This window comes from Orycteropus afer, unplaced genomic scaffold (assembly GCF_000298275.1).
Source record: "Orycteropus afer afer isolate SDZICR_OR568_19922 unplaced genomic scaffold, OryAfe1.0 scaffold00015, whole genome shotgun sequence".
In the NCBI taxonomy this organism is placed as follows: Eukaryota; Metazoa; Chordata; class Mammalia; order Tubulidentata; family Orycteropodidae; genus Orycteropus; species Orycteropus afer.
This window is the reverse complement of record NW_006921602.1, coordinates 9,483,533-9,501,576: the sequence shown is the minus strand read 5'-3', so window position 1 is coordinate 9,501,576 and position 18,044 is coordinate 9,483,533. Positions and strand designations below refer to the sequence as shown.

Below are 18,044 nucleotides of genomic sequence, written 5' to 3'. Positions count from 1 at the left end.
CTGGGACGGCTGCGCGGCGCGGCTTCTAGTCGGGCGACGGTGGGGGTTCCACTTTTCCTGGTTGCAGCTTGTACTGGGCTCTCATGCGCGCTCCGTAGAGCCGCTCCAGCCCGAGGGGCGGATTGACAGAGGAAGAGAGGGAAGGACTTCTGGGCTGCCGAGCCGCGTGCTCGTAGAGCCTCTCCGCGCCAGCCCTTTGGCTTCCAGAGCGCAGAACCCAGCCCAGCCCTGGGCGAGTAGGGCGGGGGTCCGCCGAGATCGGCGCCGGCCCCTGGACACTGACGGGACAGCGCGGACTCGCCTTCTGAAGGCAGCCTCTGGGTCCAGCCCCAACTTGGCCCCCTTGGCTGCGGGCGCGGGGCAGCTGAGAGGGAGGAAGCGAAAAAGGCCACTCTCCCCCCTAGTTGGAAGCCCTTTCCCTGGTTCATAATGCCCAAGAAGAAGCCGACGCCAATCCAGCTAAATCCGGCCCCCGACGGCTCAGCGGTTAACGGGACCAGCTCAGCAGAGTAAGTATGGGGTGGGCGGTGGGCGCAGGGACCGGGGCTGGGGAGGCCCCGCCGGGGCGCAGAGCGCGAGCCGGGTGTGCAAGGCGCGACAGGCTGAGTCGTGTTGGTCACGTACGTCTTGGGGTGGCAGGGGACGAGGAATTCCTGGCCGCCGAGGTATCGGTGACTAAGCACTGATAGTGCTCCTGACTCAGACCAGTCAGTAGACCCAAGCAGCCTCGATTTTTCTCCCCCCTTCCCGACCCGTTCTGTGGCCCCTGTCTGCTGGCCCCTCTCCTTTCCCCAAGAAAATCACAGCTGGTTCATTCCCCCTCCCTGCGGCAGTTGTCTAAATGTGATCCTCTGGGAGTGTGGCCTGTAACGGGGAGAATGTCTTGGAAAGAATTAAGATCGCATCTGCCCCTTTGAAAATGGCTTAGGAAATTGGGACCCGCGAGCATCACCTTCGTACCCGACACCTGTGGGCTGGGAGTGCCTGTGTGCAGGCCGGCTGCCCGTACCTCCTCGCGGCCTTTCTTTGCAGACTTTAGAGGCTCCTGGATTTTGGCCTTCTTTCTCAGAACTATCTTGTCTGGAAGAGAGCGCCTTTCCTCTTCTTCCTTCATTTACTACATAAATGGTCTCTTTATCAATGACTCCCTTGGCTTTCTTTATTTGACCATGAGCCCTAAACTCTTGACCTGGGACGAGAACACCATGACAACGGACATCACATACAGTGATGTTTCATATCTGCAGGTTGTAGTGCTTACAAGCCAGCATTTTTATTCATTAAGTAAGGGTCAGACTGCCTCATGGGTTTTTCTGAGCTCCCACAACTCTTTCAGGTTCTGGGTAAGGGACAAAATGTGTAAGGGATAGAGACCTGCTAGTTAGATAACTAGAAAAGATAATCTTTACCTGAACACTGTAGAGTTTAGGAAGCTAGCTGATAAAATGAGTTGAGTAAACCTGGACCTTCTGCGCTTTGGTGATTTCTCAACCTTCCTTCCTTCCACCTAGTCTTTAGGGATCTGTTGATTTGGTGATTCTGCTCATTCTTGTAATAACCATAAAGCCAGTGACAGACCTGTGATTTGCACTGAGCCACATTCTTCAGACCTACTTTTTTAGGCTGCCCTTACCACTATTTGACGTGATACTGACTTGTACAGATCGGTGGATTACCTTGCAAACATTAATTCTGTTTTAGTGTATGGTGTTTTGTCGTCTTAAATAATCTGAAAGCCCCTGAAGGCCAAGAGTACGTCATTAACCTTAAGCGTCATCAGGACAAGTTTGACCAGAGTGAATTCTGCATAGTGTGGCCTGATCATCGTGTTGCTATTTGATTGGGAGATGGGAACTGAATGGAATTACCTGTTGTCATTCTGACACCACAGCTTTATTCTTGCACTGTTGAGGAATTTCGTTAAAAGAAGGCCGGTCTGGGCTGATAAGAAAAAACTACCCTGGAGTTGGTGGCAGAAAAATTGGGTGGGACTGTTGTTGTTATGTGCTGTCCAGTGAGTCGGACCCAACTCATACCAATCCCTCCTTGGGTTTCTGAGGCATTATCACTACAGAAATAGATTTCCCAACCTTCCTTCTGAGAAGTGGCTGGTGGGTTTGAACCAGCAGCCTTCTGGTTAGCAGTCAAGTGCCTTAGACTCTACGCTACCAGAGCTCCTTGGGTGGGACTGGGAGGCTCTAAACAATGGTTAAGAGGTTTTAGGCTCTGGAGTCAGCCTGCATGATTCTGCCTCTGTTACTTGTGGTTTTGTGACCTGGGACAAGTCCCTTAGCCTCTCTAAGGCTTAGGTTTAATTTTTCTATCTGCAAAATGGTGTTAATTATACAACCTACTTAGGGTAGTTGGGAAGATTAAATGAGGGAATGCTTATAAAGTAATTGATGCAGAGTAAGCCCTCCATAAATATTAGCTGCTGGTGTCTTTGTTACCGGGTACATGTTGAGAAAGCTCAAGGAAACTGAAAGGTAATTTCTTTTTGTGGTGGTGCATGTATGTGTTATGGTGCCTTTGCTCTTCAACAAATGACTCTCTCCCTAGCTTAGTTTTCCATGCCATCTGCATCTACCTCTATGACTCATTGCTGTGTTACAATAGGAGGCATCTCTGTGTAGGCTGCCTGAGACAAACAGGGACTGTTTTCCCTACATTTCCTGGCACTAATGGGGTGGAGTGGGGGAAGCTATACCCACATCTTCATCTTTCATCCTTGAGAGTTTTTCTCAAGCAAAGCTTCCCCTGTCTTGAGCTACCAGCAGAAAGAACTCTTTTGCTCTCACAATTTCTCCGATTATGCCAGGGTACACATTATCATACAATGTGAACTAAAGAAAAAAGTCCATTGAGAGATAAACAGGTCTTGATACCTAATTGACTAGTTTGTTTCTGTCCTGTGGTTCCCTGGCACCTTGGGAATTACTTTTGACTTAACATTTATCCCACTAAGGAATGGAGCTGGGTTATATAGGACTTGAAGTTTATGTTAGTTTTGGGGGTCCTCTGAGAAAAAGAATGCAAAATATCTTTTTCAGGTTTTGCAAAAATATGTAAGCACATTAAATAAGGAGCTCTGGTGGCAGAGTGGTTAAAGCTTTTGGTTGTTAACCAAAAGATCAGCGGTTCCAATACACCAGCTACTCCACAGGAGAAAGATGAGGCAGTCTGCTTTTGTAAAGATTTACAGCCTTGGAAACCCTATGGAGCAGTTCTACTTTGTCTTAAAGGGAAGCTGTGAGTTGGAATTGACTCGATGGCTGTGGTTGGTTTGTTTTACCGTTAAAATGAAATAAATTGGAAATAAGGTTGCATCATTTTCCTGTTTAAAATGTTTTCATGGTTCTCCTGCAGTTAGAATAAAATACCTTTAGCTGCTAATCCAAACCTTGGTGGTTTGAGTCCACCCAGAGGTGCCTTGGAAGAAAGGCCTGGAGATCTACTTCTGAAAAATCAGCCATTGAAAACCCTGTGGAGCACAGTTCTACTGTGATGCACATGGGGTCGCCATGAGTCGGGGGGTTAACTACATGGCAACTGGTATATTGGGCTATGAGACCGTGAGTGATCTGCTTACTGTGTCTCCTGCCTCCTCCCTGTGTCTTTAACCACATTTTCTGTCACTTCTTCCACCACACTGGTCCTCTTTCACTTCCTCCCTGGGATGATGTATACTTCCTCTAGGCCCTTGCACATACTGTTCCCTTTGCCTGGAATGAATCATCCCTCCCTTTTCCCTAGCTAGGGGGTAACAACCTTCACCCCTCTGCTTACATGTCATTTCCTCAGAGATGCTCGCAGACCAGTGATCTGAAGTAGGTCCTCTTTTCTCACCTAATCTTTTTAATAATGATACTTATCACTGTCTATAATTATTTACTAGGGCATTTATAATATCTATATCTCTTGTACACTGTGAACTATTACATAGGGCTTTCTTTTTTTGACTCACTTCTCTGTAAGCAATACTTAGAACAATACCTGGCACATAATAGATGCACAGATGTTTGTTGAATAAATCAGTGAGTGAATGAAATTTCTGATATTTTCTTACTGTCTTTAATAAACTCTTGTTACCTTCTCATTTTTATTTTTCCCTTTATTCTCTACAAGTCTCCCCTACATTTCCTTTCACCGGCATCTACTCACCCACTCTAGGGAATTTAATTACAATGAACTATATTTGGCCCATTTGTTTGGGCATATGTGTACCCTTGGGAAATAGATAGCATTGTTTTGTGTCTAAGGTATTAAGCAATATTATGCTATAAATCCTATAAATGTGTGTCAGGATGGACTAGGTTATACTGAGGTACAACTCCAAAATCTCCATAGTTTAACACACTCTCAGGATATCAGGGGTGTTCTGTTGATTGGTGGTTGATGGAGGCACCATTTCTGAACCATGTTTATATTAGAAAGGGAATCTTGTGAACCACATCTGGCTCTTACAGTTTCTAGCCAGAAGTGATACAGGTCACTTTTGATCACATATCCTTGGCTAAAGCAAGTCACATGGCCATGCTGACCTTCAGAGGGGATGAGGAAGAAATGTACTCCTAGTATTTTCTTGGAAGGACGAAAGCCAGGAACATTTGAAGAGAAGCATTGAGCCCTGGTGTGTACCTGGTTCATAATTTCTGTTGGCTGCAATCATATGCATGTACCACATTTTACTTATTCATTCCCCTAGAACTGGACATCATTGTTGTTTCCAACACTGCTGCCTTGAACAGTGCTGCCATGATCATGTTCGTACAGGGCTCCTTTTAGACCCTTGTGAGTTTCCTGTGGAATGTACTCAGAAGTGGGATTACTGGATTTTAAAGTGCCTTGCTTCTCCTTCCAAGATGAGACACATACTTAATCTCTCTTTCTTTTTATTTACTGCATTGTTGTTGTTGAGAATATACACAGCAGAACATAAACCAATTCAGCTCAGTGGTTCCCGTATATACAATTTAGTGACATTGATTACATTCTTCAAATTGTGCAGTCACTCTCATCCTCCTTTTTTGTATTATTCCTTTTCCATTAACATAAACTCACTGCCCCCTAAAGTTCCTACCTAGTCTTTAGAGTGCTCTTGTCAATTTATCTCATCTAAACAGTTCTTAAAAGAGCACTGCAGTTGAAGGTAAAGCCTTCTTTGCTAATTAAGCTAAACTATTGTTTGCTAAGCCTTCAGGGGATGTTTTTATGTTACTTAAGACTTTAAGATTAGCTCAGGGCAGTAGTTTTGGGGATGTGGGCATTCATCCAGCTTCAAAGGCTCAAAGTCTCTCTTTGTTTTTATAAAGGACATTTTTAATCTCCAAGAAGATAGGATCCAGTTGAGTAGAATCACAGTAGAGAGCAGACCTCCCAAGCCTTCACTGTTTCTTTGACTGTGGGCAAGTCCTTTGTACTTTTTGATTCTTATTTGTAAAGGATAAGAATGTAAATGGTTTCCAACATCCTCACTGTTGCCTACAAGGCCCTGTCTATTCAGGTGCATGGTTTTCTACCACTGACCCCTTCTTCACTCATGCCCTCCAGCCAGAAACAGATTACCCAACAAGCAAGGTAAGCACGAGTTTATTTACTAATCTGTAGTGAGGAATTTCACATTTTTTTCACCCCAACAAAGATTCCTCTTCTAGTTATGACTGGCATCTGTTTCCTAACTTCAGAGTACCTTCCTAGGGTATCAAAGCTTCTTTTCATATTTATGATTCCTGGTGGTGTAGTGGGAGCTCTGGTGGCATAGTGCCTAAGGCATTTGACTGCTAACCAGAAGGGTGGCGGTTCAAACCCACCATCCACTCCTCAGAAGGAAGGTTGGGCAATCTACTTCCGTTGAGATACTGCCTTGGAGACCAAGGAGGGGTCAGGGTCGCTTTGAGTCGCATCTGACTTGATGACAGTGAGTTGTTTTTTTTTTTTTTTTCCTGATTTGACAGGGACAGAGTCTCCAGGAAGCAAAGAAAGCATGAGTTTACTAACTAATCTGTGTTTGTTCACTACAGATTAATAAATAAGCACACGTAGGCCCATGCTTACCTTGGTTACTGGGTAAACCAATTCTCCAGCACACTGTTCTTGGTGGTGCCCTGCAGCAGGTTGGACACATTCCTGCCATTACCTCTGTCTGAACTACTGTTCTTCCAGATATTCTCATGACTTGCTTCCTATTGCCTTCAGACTTCTGCTGAGCCACTCTCCCTCATAGAGGCATTTTGGGTCAGTCTATGTAGTAGAGTGCTCTCTATCATTCTCTACCTCTTTATTCTGCCCTATTTTCTTCAGAGTACTTACTACTACCTGCTGTTGCATTGTATATGCATTTATTTTCTGCCACCTCCCACCCCACCCCTCCACTAAAATTTAAGCTTTTTGAGGGTAGGGGCTTTGTTAGCTTTGTTCACGAACCATACCTGGCGCATGGTAAGTATGCAATAGATAATCTGTTGTGTAAATGATTGAACATGCCTGGCGTCAAGGGAGTCCTGTGAGGATTAAACAAGATAACATACATAAAGGTCCTTTAAAGACTGTAAGATACTGAATACACGTAGGAGGCTGCATTGCTTGGCCTTGGTGGTTGTCTATGGATTTTGCATTTTGCGCTGTTTCTTGTAATCTTGAAATACTCAGATTTACTTAATTATTGCATTCAGGGCATAGTTGATAGCCTCAGCAGTTCTTTTCTGGCCTTTTCTGGAATGTACACCAGGATAACTAGGAGCTTTTGAAGTGGTTTTACACTGATTGTGTAGTTTTGAACTTGGGAAGCTTCTGTTGGTTATTAATACAATAATTATTTGATGCTGTCTTTTGAGAACAGCCTGAGGTGAAAAGTAATGTCTGCTGAGACCTGAGTCTTGGGGATGAACTCTGCTGCTCTTGCAGCAGCTTCAGAAATGGCAAAGAGATTCATAAAGATGACTCGGCCCATGGTAATGAGATGTGTGGGTCTCTTGTTGGAAAATAAACACTGAAAATTCTGCTTTCCCTTATCCATGCACCTTTGAAAGAAAGGGAGAGGGTACTTCAGTAGAGTAGCTGTTTGTCCTGCCTTGCCTCTCTAGCTTGGCTTGCCTTGCCAGCTTGCCTGTTGTGGTCCATCCCGACTGTCCTTTGACAGTCTTCCCCTTCCTTGCAGAATACTGAGCTTACCTCTGTCTGGTCTTGTTCATAGGGTCTCCTTTGTCTGCAGTGTCCTCTTCCACTTTCCTGTGTGATTTAATTTTTGTTTTGTGTTTGCCAGCACACTTGAACCTCTGTGAGGGCAGAAACCATAACTGTCTTGTGTACTGATATTTCCCGAGCATCTGTCTAGCACAGTTCCTAGAATGAATGAATCTTAGCTATCTTTCAAGATCCAGCTGAAAAAAGCTCATTTCTCATGTAGCCTTTTCTGAGGAACTCCGTGCTGTGCTAGAGGGACCTGGGTTCCAGACTTAGTTCTGTCACTGCTTGATTATGTTACCTTACACATGTTGCTTAAATTAACTTCAATGAATCTCAGTTTTCCTTATTCGCAAAGAAGAGATGATGATATTACAGTCCTGTGAGGGAAGCAGGGTGGATGAACGTCATTAGGTGAAGTAATGTACGTATATGAAAGCACTTCATGATCACTAAAATACTATCCAGATGGGAAATGTTGCCAACTTTTGATTTCTTCCTTCTCAAAAAGCTGACTGCTATCTTTAGTTCTTAATAGCAAATTGCAAATATTGATAAACCAAGTTGATTTGGACATTTAATGTGCCGCCTGTCCTTCCAAGTCTAGCCCAAACCTGTATGTAACCAAGCCTTAAGACCTAACTTGCAGTTTACAGTAAGTACAGGAACAGAGAAAGAAGTTAAATGACACCGGTAGAAAACAATCAGACAAAACCAGAATGTGAAGCATTCTCTAAGGTAACTGACTCAGTCCCTTAAAAAAAGTCAGTGTCATGGGAAAAAATAGGGGGTGGGTGCTGTTCTAGAACAAGAAACTAAGGAGACATGCTAACCAAATCTAGTGCATGAGCCTTGATTGTGTAACTGGATCAAAAAATGAAACAGCTATGAAGTGCATTCCTAAGATAATTGGAGGAATTTGAATAGATAATTACTGTTAATTTTTAGATGTAATAATGGTATTGTAATTAAGTGGAAGGATGTGTTTATTCATAGGTGATGAATACAACTTTCATATGGTTTAGGAAGAAAATCATTTACTCATACACATGTAGTTAATAAAGCAAATGGGGCAAAATGTACATTGTGGTTGAATTTAGTTAGTTTATGGTTTTCAGAGTTTTATTATTATTGTTCTATATGTTTGAAAGATTTCATAATAAATTAAAAATACCCAAAGAATAAAATCCATCCCAAACCTTACGTCCATTCTTTATGTCCATTCACATTTGCTTTCGCCTTTCCCTAAGTCTTTTTGTACTTCTTTGTTGTTGACCTTGACCCGACTCATAGTGACCCCTCCTTGGGTTTTCGAGGCAGTATCACTATGGAAGTAGATTACCTAACCTTCCTTCTCAAGAGTGGCTGCTGGGTTTGAATCGACAGCCGTCTGGTTAGCAGTCAAGTACCTTAGGCACTATGCTACCAGAGCCTCTTTGTACTTCTTTAACTGTTAAAAAAAAAACCCACTGCCATCTAGTCGATTCTGACTCATAGCGAAAGCCATTGGGTTTCTAAGGTGGTAAATGTTTATGGAAGTAGATTGCCCCATCTTCCTTCCATGGAATGGTCGGTGTGTTTGAATCACCAACCTTTTGGTTAGCAGTTAAGTGCTTTAGGCACTGCACCACCAGAGCTCCTCCTCCTTATCTGTATAGTTTGAAATAAACATCATATTAAATGTAATCTCCTTTCACTGTATGTTTCCTAAGTGTCTTTTTTCCCTTCAAATCTTGATTGGGGACCATACCTTTTTGTTCCCCTGGGTCTACGGCACTGCTGATATGGTGAATCATTACTGATAGAATTGAGACAGAAATACACCTTTTTCTTTAGTTGGAGGCTCTGCCTCTAGAAGGACAAATGTTGTTGCCAACTTTTGAACAAAAATATTCCTTCCTAACGTTTCTCTGTATGAAGTGGTAGTTATTGCCACCACACCCGCATGAAGCACAGACCAGGCAGTGGTGAATCGTATTAATTTATTATACTCATGATTACCATTTATTATAGGGAAAAAAACCACACTCATTGCTATCAAGTTGATTCCAACCCCTAGTGGTCCTGTAACAGAGAGTAGAACTGCCTCGTGGTCCTGTAACACAGAACTGCTCGATAGAGTTTCCAAGGCTATAAATCTTTACCAAGCAGACTGCCTCATCTTTCTCCTGTGAAGAGGCTGGTAGGTTAGAATCACTGACCTTTTGGTTAGCAGCCAAATGCCTTAAACACTACGGCACCAGAGCTCCTTTTCAGGGAAAAGAAAAGATACTAAAATCAACCCAGAGAAGAAGCACGTAGGGCAGAGTCCAGAAAGGTTCCAAAACCAAATGTGTAGCTTTCCAGTATCTTGTCCTCTTGGAGTCAGAGGACAGGTTACTTTCCATATATCCATGTGTGACAACATGCATAGAGTTTTGCCAAGTATTAAGCTCACCCGAGCTCTGGTAGTGTAGTGCCTAAGGCGCTTGACTGCTAACCAGAAGGCTGGCGGTTCAAACCCACTAGCCACTCATCGGAAGGAAGATGGGGCAATCTACTTCCGTAGTGATACTGCCTCGGAAACCCAAGGAGGGGTCACTATGAGTCGGGTCCGACTCGACGGCACATAACAACAACAGCAACAAGCCTCAGTGTTAGAGTTTTTATGGAGGTTCCATTATATAGGCACAGGAACTTTGGTGGTGTAGTGGTTAAGGTGTTTGGCTGCTAACTAAAAGGTTTTTTTTTTTTTTTTTAATGCATTTTATTGAAATATAATTCATGTACAGTGAAATACACATAACTAAAGTGAGATGGGTCAGTGCTTTTTTTTTTTTTTTGCAGTGTTCCCTCCCCTCCCACCCCTGGCAACCAACAAAGAAACTTTCCCTCCATATGTAAACCTTTACTTGACCCTCCACAAAAATGAACTAATACTATATTTGTCCTTCTGTGGTTGACTTATTTCACTCAGCATAATATCCTCCAAGTTCATCCTTATCATGCAGTGTTTTGCAGAGTCTACATTATTCTTTAGTGCTGCATAGTATTCCATTATGTGTATGTACCATAGTTTGGTCATCTACTCTTCCACTATAAATCTTGGAGCTAAGTCCCTTGCCAGATATGTAATTATCGGCAAATACGAATTTGTTCTGTCATTTTTGTTATGTGCTTTTCCTGGTGTTGATTTCTTTGTTCCATGTAATTTTCTTTGCTGAGCTCATTTTGTTTATGAATCGTGTTACCACTTCCTTCATTGCTATTGTTTTAGTATTTGCTGAATATTTATGCTGGTTCTCTTTTTTGATGTGAAGGTTTATCATTTTTCTTTGAGATTACCCTGTGATTTATAGTTTTCTTCCCAAGTTTAGAACAGTCCGTTCTATCTTGTAGTTGTCTTGACTCCCCTACCATCTAGAAGTTCTGTAATGAGTTTTTTTTCCCTCTTTTCGGTTTGTAGTTGTCCTCATTTGTCAATTGATGTCTCCAGTTCCCTTTTTAAAATCTTGTAGGCTTCTTTACTTTGGATACTTCCATAGCTGGGTTGGTTTCTGGGTTATGTCATCATGTGTGTTAATGGTCAGTTGTTGGTGGCTATTGTTGCTTCTCTGTCCAAAGAGCTCCCTTTAGCATCTCTTGTAAGATTGGTCTGGTTTTAACAAATTCCCTTAATTTCTGCTTATTCGGAAATGTACTAATTTCACCATGATATTTGAGGGACAATTTTGGTGGGTATATAATTCTTGGTTGGAAATTTTTTGCTTTCAGGGTTTTGTATATACTATCCCATTGTCTTCTTCCCTGCATGGTTTCTACCGAGAAATCCAAGCTTAGTCTTATTGGTTACCCCTTGTAGGTAACTTTTTGTTTTTCCCGTGCTGCTCTCATAATTCTTCTTTGTCTTTGTTTTTGGTGAGTTTGATGATGATATGTCTTGGTGTTTTTTTTGGGGGTCTATCCTGTTTGGGGTTCGTTGGACTTCCTGAATAGATTTATTCTCATCTTTCATCATACCAGGAAAATTCTCTTTCAACAAATCTTCAACAATTTTCTCTGTGGTTTTATTTCTCTTCCTATTCTGGAATTCTGATTACATGTAGGTTATTCCTTTTGATGGTATCCCATGTGAACCTTAGGCTTTCTTCATTTTGTTTTGATCCGTTTTCTGATTGATCCCTTTCCAAAGAAGTGTTCAGGTATTTGCCTTCAATCTCCTTAATTCTGTCTTCCATTGATTCAAGTCTGTTCTTTTGTCCATCCAATGTCTTACTATTTCTGAAAATTTAGTATTAATCTTCTGGATTTCTGTGTGTAAATTTTGTATCATTTCTAATTATTCATTTATTTTGTCATTTTGTTCTTGTATTGTCTTCTGAAATTGTTCTAGGGTTTTCTCTCTGTTTTCCTTGATCTGTCTCAAGTATAATTCTTTTGAATTCCTTATTAGGGAGTTCCAATGCTGCATATTCCTCAGGGATGTGTTTTGGGCCTGTATCCTGGTTCCTTGTTTCTCCTGCTTTATCTTGCTTCTTTGTGTGGACTATGATGGTCTGTTGTCTCTGAGGCATTGTGACATTTTTGTGCTTATATTTAATTGGTGATTGTATGTTGGAGTGACTTGCCCATGATTTTCGTTTTGTTTTGTTTGTATGTTATCCATGCAAGCAGGGTACTGTGCTCTCTATTCGCTAGTTGACAGAACTTATACACTCACTACCTGTCTCCTTTCCTGTTGTCAGCCTCTCTTATGTCCCTGCTGACCTTGGTAAACAAAGCCTATTCTTAGGTCCTTGAAATCCAAATGAGAATGCTATTACTTTAAAATCTAAAATGGTTGCCACTTGTAAAGATTAAAAATGTCTGTGCCCTCGGTCATTTTAAATATCCATAATGGCCGCCGCTTGTAAACATTCAAAATAGCTCTGCCCTTGGTCACTTTAAATATCCAAAATGGCTATCACTTATAAACATTCAAAATGGCTGTGCCCTTGGTCACTTTAAATATCCAAAATGGCTGCCACATGTAAACAATCAAAATGCCTGTGCCCTCTGGATAGCGGAAAGTCTACAGCTCAGGTTGTCTCCCTCCTTGCTGTTTCCCTTCCTAGTCATAGGCCACCAGCGCAGTCAGCCCTGCAGCCCTTGTTGACCAGGGCTGATCTTTAAGTCAATCCTCGGGTCTCAGCACCACTTGGAAATATTCAGGCTGTTGGTCCAGTCAGAGTGGCTGACAGTCCACAGCTCCGACCATCTCTGTACTCACTGTTTTTGTTCAGGTTTTTCCACTAGTTGGTGCCTAATCCACTTCCATATAGTTCCTTTCAAAGCTCAGGGCTCTAGGATTATCTTCTGTATCTCTGTCAATTGGTTTTTCTTTTCTTTGTTGAAGAGGGTCTGTGTCCCTTGTCTGCCTATTCTCCGTCTTACTGGAAGTCCCAAAGTTGGTGTTTTGAAACCATCACAAGGATGAGTCAGTCTGCTTCTATAAAGATTTACAGCCTTGGAAGCCGCATGGAGGTGGTTCTGTTCTGTCCTGTAGAGTTACTGTGAGTCAGAATAGATTTGATAGCAGTGGACTTTTTTTATATAGGCATGATTGAATGATAAGGCCACATCGTTGGTCCTAGGGCTTCTGAAGCAGCTGATCCAAAGCCCCACATTGTTGTCACATTATTGGTCTTTTTTGACATTGCCATCCGTGACCCTGAGACTGTCAGTAGTGGCCTAAATCACATTGTGACCTCCTGTGCAGAGTGGCAAAAAGGACATGGAGGTGACATCTGACCTCTGACTTCCCTAGAGGAAGACAGAATTACCATCAACAGCCCAAGGCTTATTCCTGTGAGGCCAGACATGCCGCCACCCTCCAGCCTTTCACCATTTCTGCCATCAACCCCATTTCTGAGATCAACCGTCCCTCTCAAGGCACTCACTACTTCTCTGCTGGGTTCAATAATTCATTGCAATGGCCACACACAACTCACAGACTATACTTGAGATTATAGGGTTTATTAGGGAAGTAGCAGGCTACATACAGTTCAGGCTCAGGAACATGCTCAGGATACAATTCCTTGATCAGGACAGTCTCTCCCCTGCTATGCCCTCAGGCATAACTCTCTGACCCTTGGCTTTTTGGCCCGGCTTCTGCCCTGCTTGGGCAAATATTACAAAGCTCTTTTAGCTCTGCTGATCGGTACGCCAAGGTACACCCCTCTCTGCCAGCAAGCCTCCTGTCCAAGGGCATTCAGCTTTCTCGCTCTGTGGGCCAGGTAACATGCTGCTCTGTCTCGTGCCTCTTGGCTCCACTGCCACCATTTCTCTGCTGGGGGTGTCTCTGTCAAGGAGGTCTCCAGTGCAGGGATCTCAGGTCCATGGATACGCTCTACTTCACCTCCCCCTCTTCTTTATTGATGGCAGTGAGATCCCCTCTCTGCCTCTAGGAAGGCTCATTTTAAGCCTGGCAGAGTGAGAAAACTAACCGATACCAACATCAGAGTTCTACACACCTTATTTGCATGGTCCCACCCAGTAATCTGGTGGGAGTTACAAAGATTATGGCTAGAAAAGCCGTACCAAGTAATTTACTATACCGCAAGAACACAAGAGTAGAGCTGCTTCATAGGGTTTTCAAGGCTGTGATCCCTCAGAAATAGATCACCTGGCCTATTTTTCAAGGTGCCTCTGGGTGGGTTTGAACCACAAACCTTTTGGCCAGTAGTAGTGCTTAACCATATGCACCACCCAGGAACCTTGAGAAGAAAATTTAGAGCTCTGGGGGCATAGTGCCTAAGGCATTTGACTGCTAATCAGAGGGCTGGCTGTTCAAACCCATCAGCCACTCCTCTGAAGGAAGATTGGGCAATCCACTTCCATAGCGATAAACTCTTGGAAACCCAAGGAGGGGTCCCACTCAAGGGCAGTGAGTTTTTTTTTTTTTTTGCTTCTGTTGTTCCTTTTCAGAAGCTGCTGGTTTTGAAGGAAAAAAAAAAAAAAAATCATCCTGACCTCTTCCTGGTATATAATTTTGTTTTTACTTCATGTCTTATGCCCTGATTTTATTGCGGGAAAGCCCAGGAGGGCTGTCTGAAGCCCCACTACCTGCTTACTGCATTACCCTCTCCTAGAATGAATGGCGTTTTGTTTTAAAATAGCAGGTGTTCTCTGAATCCTTAAACAGGGATGACTGCTGAAAATCTGATCCTGCCTCCGGTATCTCCGTTGCTCCCAGGGGCATCCTGCTTTGATGTCAGTAAGGGAGTCAGGTTTAGGAAGAGATTACGTGGACGTTGAAGAAAAAGTGGAAAAAGGTAGAGTAGACCGGTTTTTTTTTTCCTTGCCTTTATTTGAATGTTTGCCTGCTTATGGCAACTTGTAAACATTTTTGAATTTATGAGCATCTTATAAAGAAAGAAAACTAAAAACAAAAACTCACTGCCATCCAGTGGGTTCCGATTTATAGCGACTCCTTCTTAGGTTTCTGAGCGCAGTATCTCTACAGAAGTAGATTGCCCAGTCTTCTTTCCGAGTAGTGGCTGGTGGGTTTGAACTGCTAGCCTTCTGGTTAGCAGTCAGATGCCTTAAACCCTCTGGCATTAAATTCTCCAGTTTAACTTTCAATTATTCTCTTATGTACATTTTGAGATTGTTGTAAATCAATGGATGCATTTTTCCGTCCAGGTTTTTCCAAATGGACACAATCTTCATGCTTATCATATTGGCTGCAGACTAGAGTTTGATAGGGTGTGGATAAGCAAATGAAGCTATTTGTGGCTTATTTAGGTGGCTTCCAGATTTTTATTATTTATTAATACTCTTGTAAATGTTTTCAAACCAATTTGTTGCTTTTAGATGGATTCAACCATCATGTCAGAGGCAGTGAACCGTGTTGCTGCTTTTGTTACATATTAGCAGAATATGTTCCCGAAAAAATTAAACTGATTTATAGTATATGTTGCAACAGTTTTCACAAGCCTCAGGAAGTGTTTTTTTTTTTTTTTTTTTTTTTTTTTTTTTTTAAATGAAACTTCTTCCTTTCTATATTTTTCCTTCTGCTTGTTTTTCTAGACAATATGGCAGTGAGTTTGGTTTTTTTTTTTTTTTTTTGGTGGTTAAATAGGCAATGCTTTAAAGGTCAGTCAGCTTCCCTTTAATTGTTAACCATGCTGTAATTTATTGTTATTTTTTAAAAACTATGCTGTATTTCTGAACTGGTATTGTTATCTGTATTTCAGCAATTAATTTCACACTGATATTTATTTAATGCTTGTTGAGTGTCACTATGCTGGGTGCTGAAAGTAGGTGACTCAAAGATGAGTAAGAATGGTTCTGCTTCCAGGGATCCTAAATCTCAAGAAGGAAATCTTGAGAAGAAGGAAACAAATGGCTGCAGAGTAAGAAAAGTGCCCAAAAAAGAAAAGGTACAAAGAAAGCACTGTGGGGCTTATTCAGAGGAGGGAGAAGGCACATCCGGGGGGTGGGGGGTGGGGATTATGAGAGGCTTCATGGAGGAGATGGCATTTGAACTGGGTCTTGAAGGATGGCTAGGATTTCCACGGGAATGGGGCAGGGAGGGGGAGGAGGCGTGGCAGGAAGAGAGCTCAGGATGAGCAACTTCACAAGAGTGGGAAAGCTGGGGATGTGTGTCTGAGACAGCAAGTAGCTTACTTAGTGTGACGGATGCATCGGTGCAGGTCCCCGGAGATGAAGATGGAGAGGTAAGTTGGGACAGCAGTGGTGCCAGGTTGAACATTTTGTACTTTGTCATGTGCAGACTTTTCTTTCTTTCTGACCATTTTTTACTAGATATGCCTAAATAGTTCTTATATGCTTTGTATTTTAAAGTTTTACAAATTGTATAGTTACTACGTTGTTCTTTATAACAGTTTCCTTTTATATTGTGTTAAGAAAAAAAAAATGCTTTTGATATCCTCAAAAGCATATCTTTTGTATGTGATAGCCTACTTTTCTTTAGCAGTTAGACATCTGTCATTTCCCTACAACTAGCAGTAGCATGTGGCTTAATTTTCTTTTAGCCCTTTGTCTCTCTTACATAGTTAACTCTTTGTCCCATCTGGAATTAACTGAGATATTTGGTGCCAGGAATGGGTCTAAGTTAATTTTTCTCCTCATGAGTTCTAGTGTCTTACTGGAGTTTATTAAATATGATGTATTTCCCTATTTGTTGTATTTTAAGGCTTACTTTTACTTGGTTTTTATTTTGATCTATTTTAAACATTTCTGATCTTTTTTTTTTAAAAAAAAAAACCCTATTTTTATGTAAAGCACCTCTGGTAGCATGGTGCCTAAGGCAGTTGACTGCTAACCAGAAGGCTGGTGATTCAAACCCACCAGCCACTCCTCAGAAGGAAGGCTGGGCAATCTACTTCTGTAAGGTGATACTGCCTTGGAAACCCAAGGAAGGGTCGCTATGTCCAACTCGATGGCACATAATAACACAGGAACATTCTTATGTAGTTTTGATAGTTATGTACATTTGAAAGAATTAAAAGAAAACAACTTAAAAAAAAATCTCATGATGTATCTTTCCATTCATTAATGTCTTCCTCTGTTTCTCTTGTTATAGTTTTTTCTGAATAGTTCTTTTGTGCCTTGAGCTAATATTTAAAATGCATAACAGTTTGATGCTATTGTGTTGGAAATTTTTCTCATTTGTCTTTTCTGTTTTGACTGGCTTGATTTTTATGAATTGTTTATATCCTGCAGCTTTGTTAAAGCTAGTGTATCTAGTATTTTTTAAAAAACTAAACATATGTAGGAGCTCTGGTAGCATAGAGCCTAAGGCACTTGACTGCTAACCAGAAGGTTGGCGGTGGAAACCCAAGGAGGGGTCGTGATGAGTCGGTCCCACTGGATAGCACATAACAACAACAACAACAAACATATATGTATATACCTAGCTTTAAGGAGCTTTGGTGGCGTGGTGAGTAAGATACTTGGCTGCTAACCAGAAGGTCAGGAGTTCAAACCCACCAGCTGCTCTGCAGGAGGAAGATGAGGTAATCTACTTCCGTAAAGATTTATAGCCTTGGAAACTCAATGGGGGTTGCTGTGAGTCAGAATCAACTCAATCGTAGTGGGTATATCTAGATTTACTGTGTCATCCGCAAAGTATGATAACTTATTTTCTTACAACACCTTGTATATTTTATAGTCTTCTCATGCTGAGTTACTCTCAGTAGCAATTCTATTAAATAGAGGGCTTCCCAAGGACCTTTTGGGACTGGGACTTTTTTGCTCTTTCTAAGTAGTTGAAAGGAGCTCTGGTGGTGTGCAGTGGTAAAAACATTTGACTGCTAACCAAAAGGTTGGTGGTTTGAACCCATCAGCCACTCTGGGAGAAAGATAGTCGATACATACTTCTGTAAGTTTAACAGCCTTGTAAACCCTATGGGACAATTCTACTCTGTCCTATAGGGTTGCTGTGATTTGGAATTGACTTGTTGGCAGTGGGTTAAGGAACCATGAAAATAAGAAGCAGCTGCCCAGCTTTGTAGATGGAAAGCCAGATAGGGCTGAATGGGATCCATTAGATTCTCTCGTCTTGTGTCTGCTTTTTGAGATATGAGGAAACCAGACCTAGAGAAGGAGCTTGCAGAAGTTCACCAGCTGGAGTAAAGGGAGGTAACTGAGCATTTAGTCCGACTCATTTTTTCTTATGTGCATGTTTCCATTTGGGACACTTGGTTTGAAAATTTTCCAAGATTACCTAACAGAATTTTGGTAATTGCCCAATGTCTTAAAATAAAACTATTTTCAAGCAAACACAACATACCAAAATCTTTGGGACACAGCAAAAGCAGTGATCAGAGGCCAATTTATAGCAATAAGTGCACACATCAAAAGAGAAGAAAGAGCCA

At 42.0% G+C, this 18,044-nt stretch overlaps 1 protein-coding gene across 1 annotated transcript in view; it reads left to right on the top strand.

Moving 5' to 3' along the window:
- The first annotated feature begins 429 nt into the window (after window positions 1–429).
- MAP2K1 (mitogen-activated protein kinase kinase 1) overlaps window positions 430–18,044 on the top strand; it is a 128,956-nt gene continuing 111,341 nt past the window's right edge. The window contains exon 1 of the mRNA XM_007957545.2: window positions 430–509. Coding sequence (XP_007955736.1) covers window positions 430–509 — 80 coding nt within the window. The remainder of the gene's footprint in view (window positions 510–18,044) is intronic.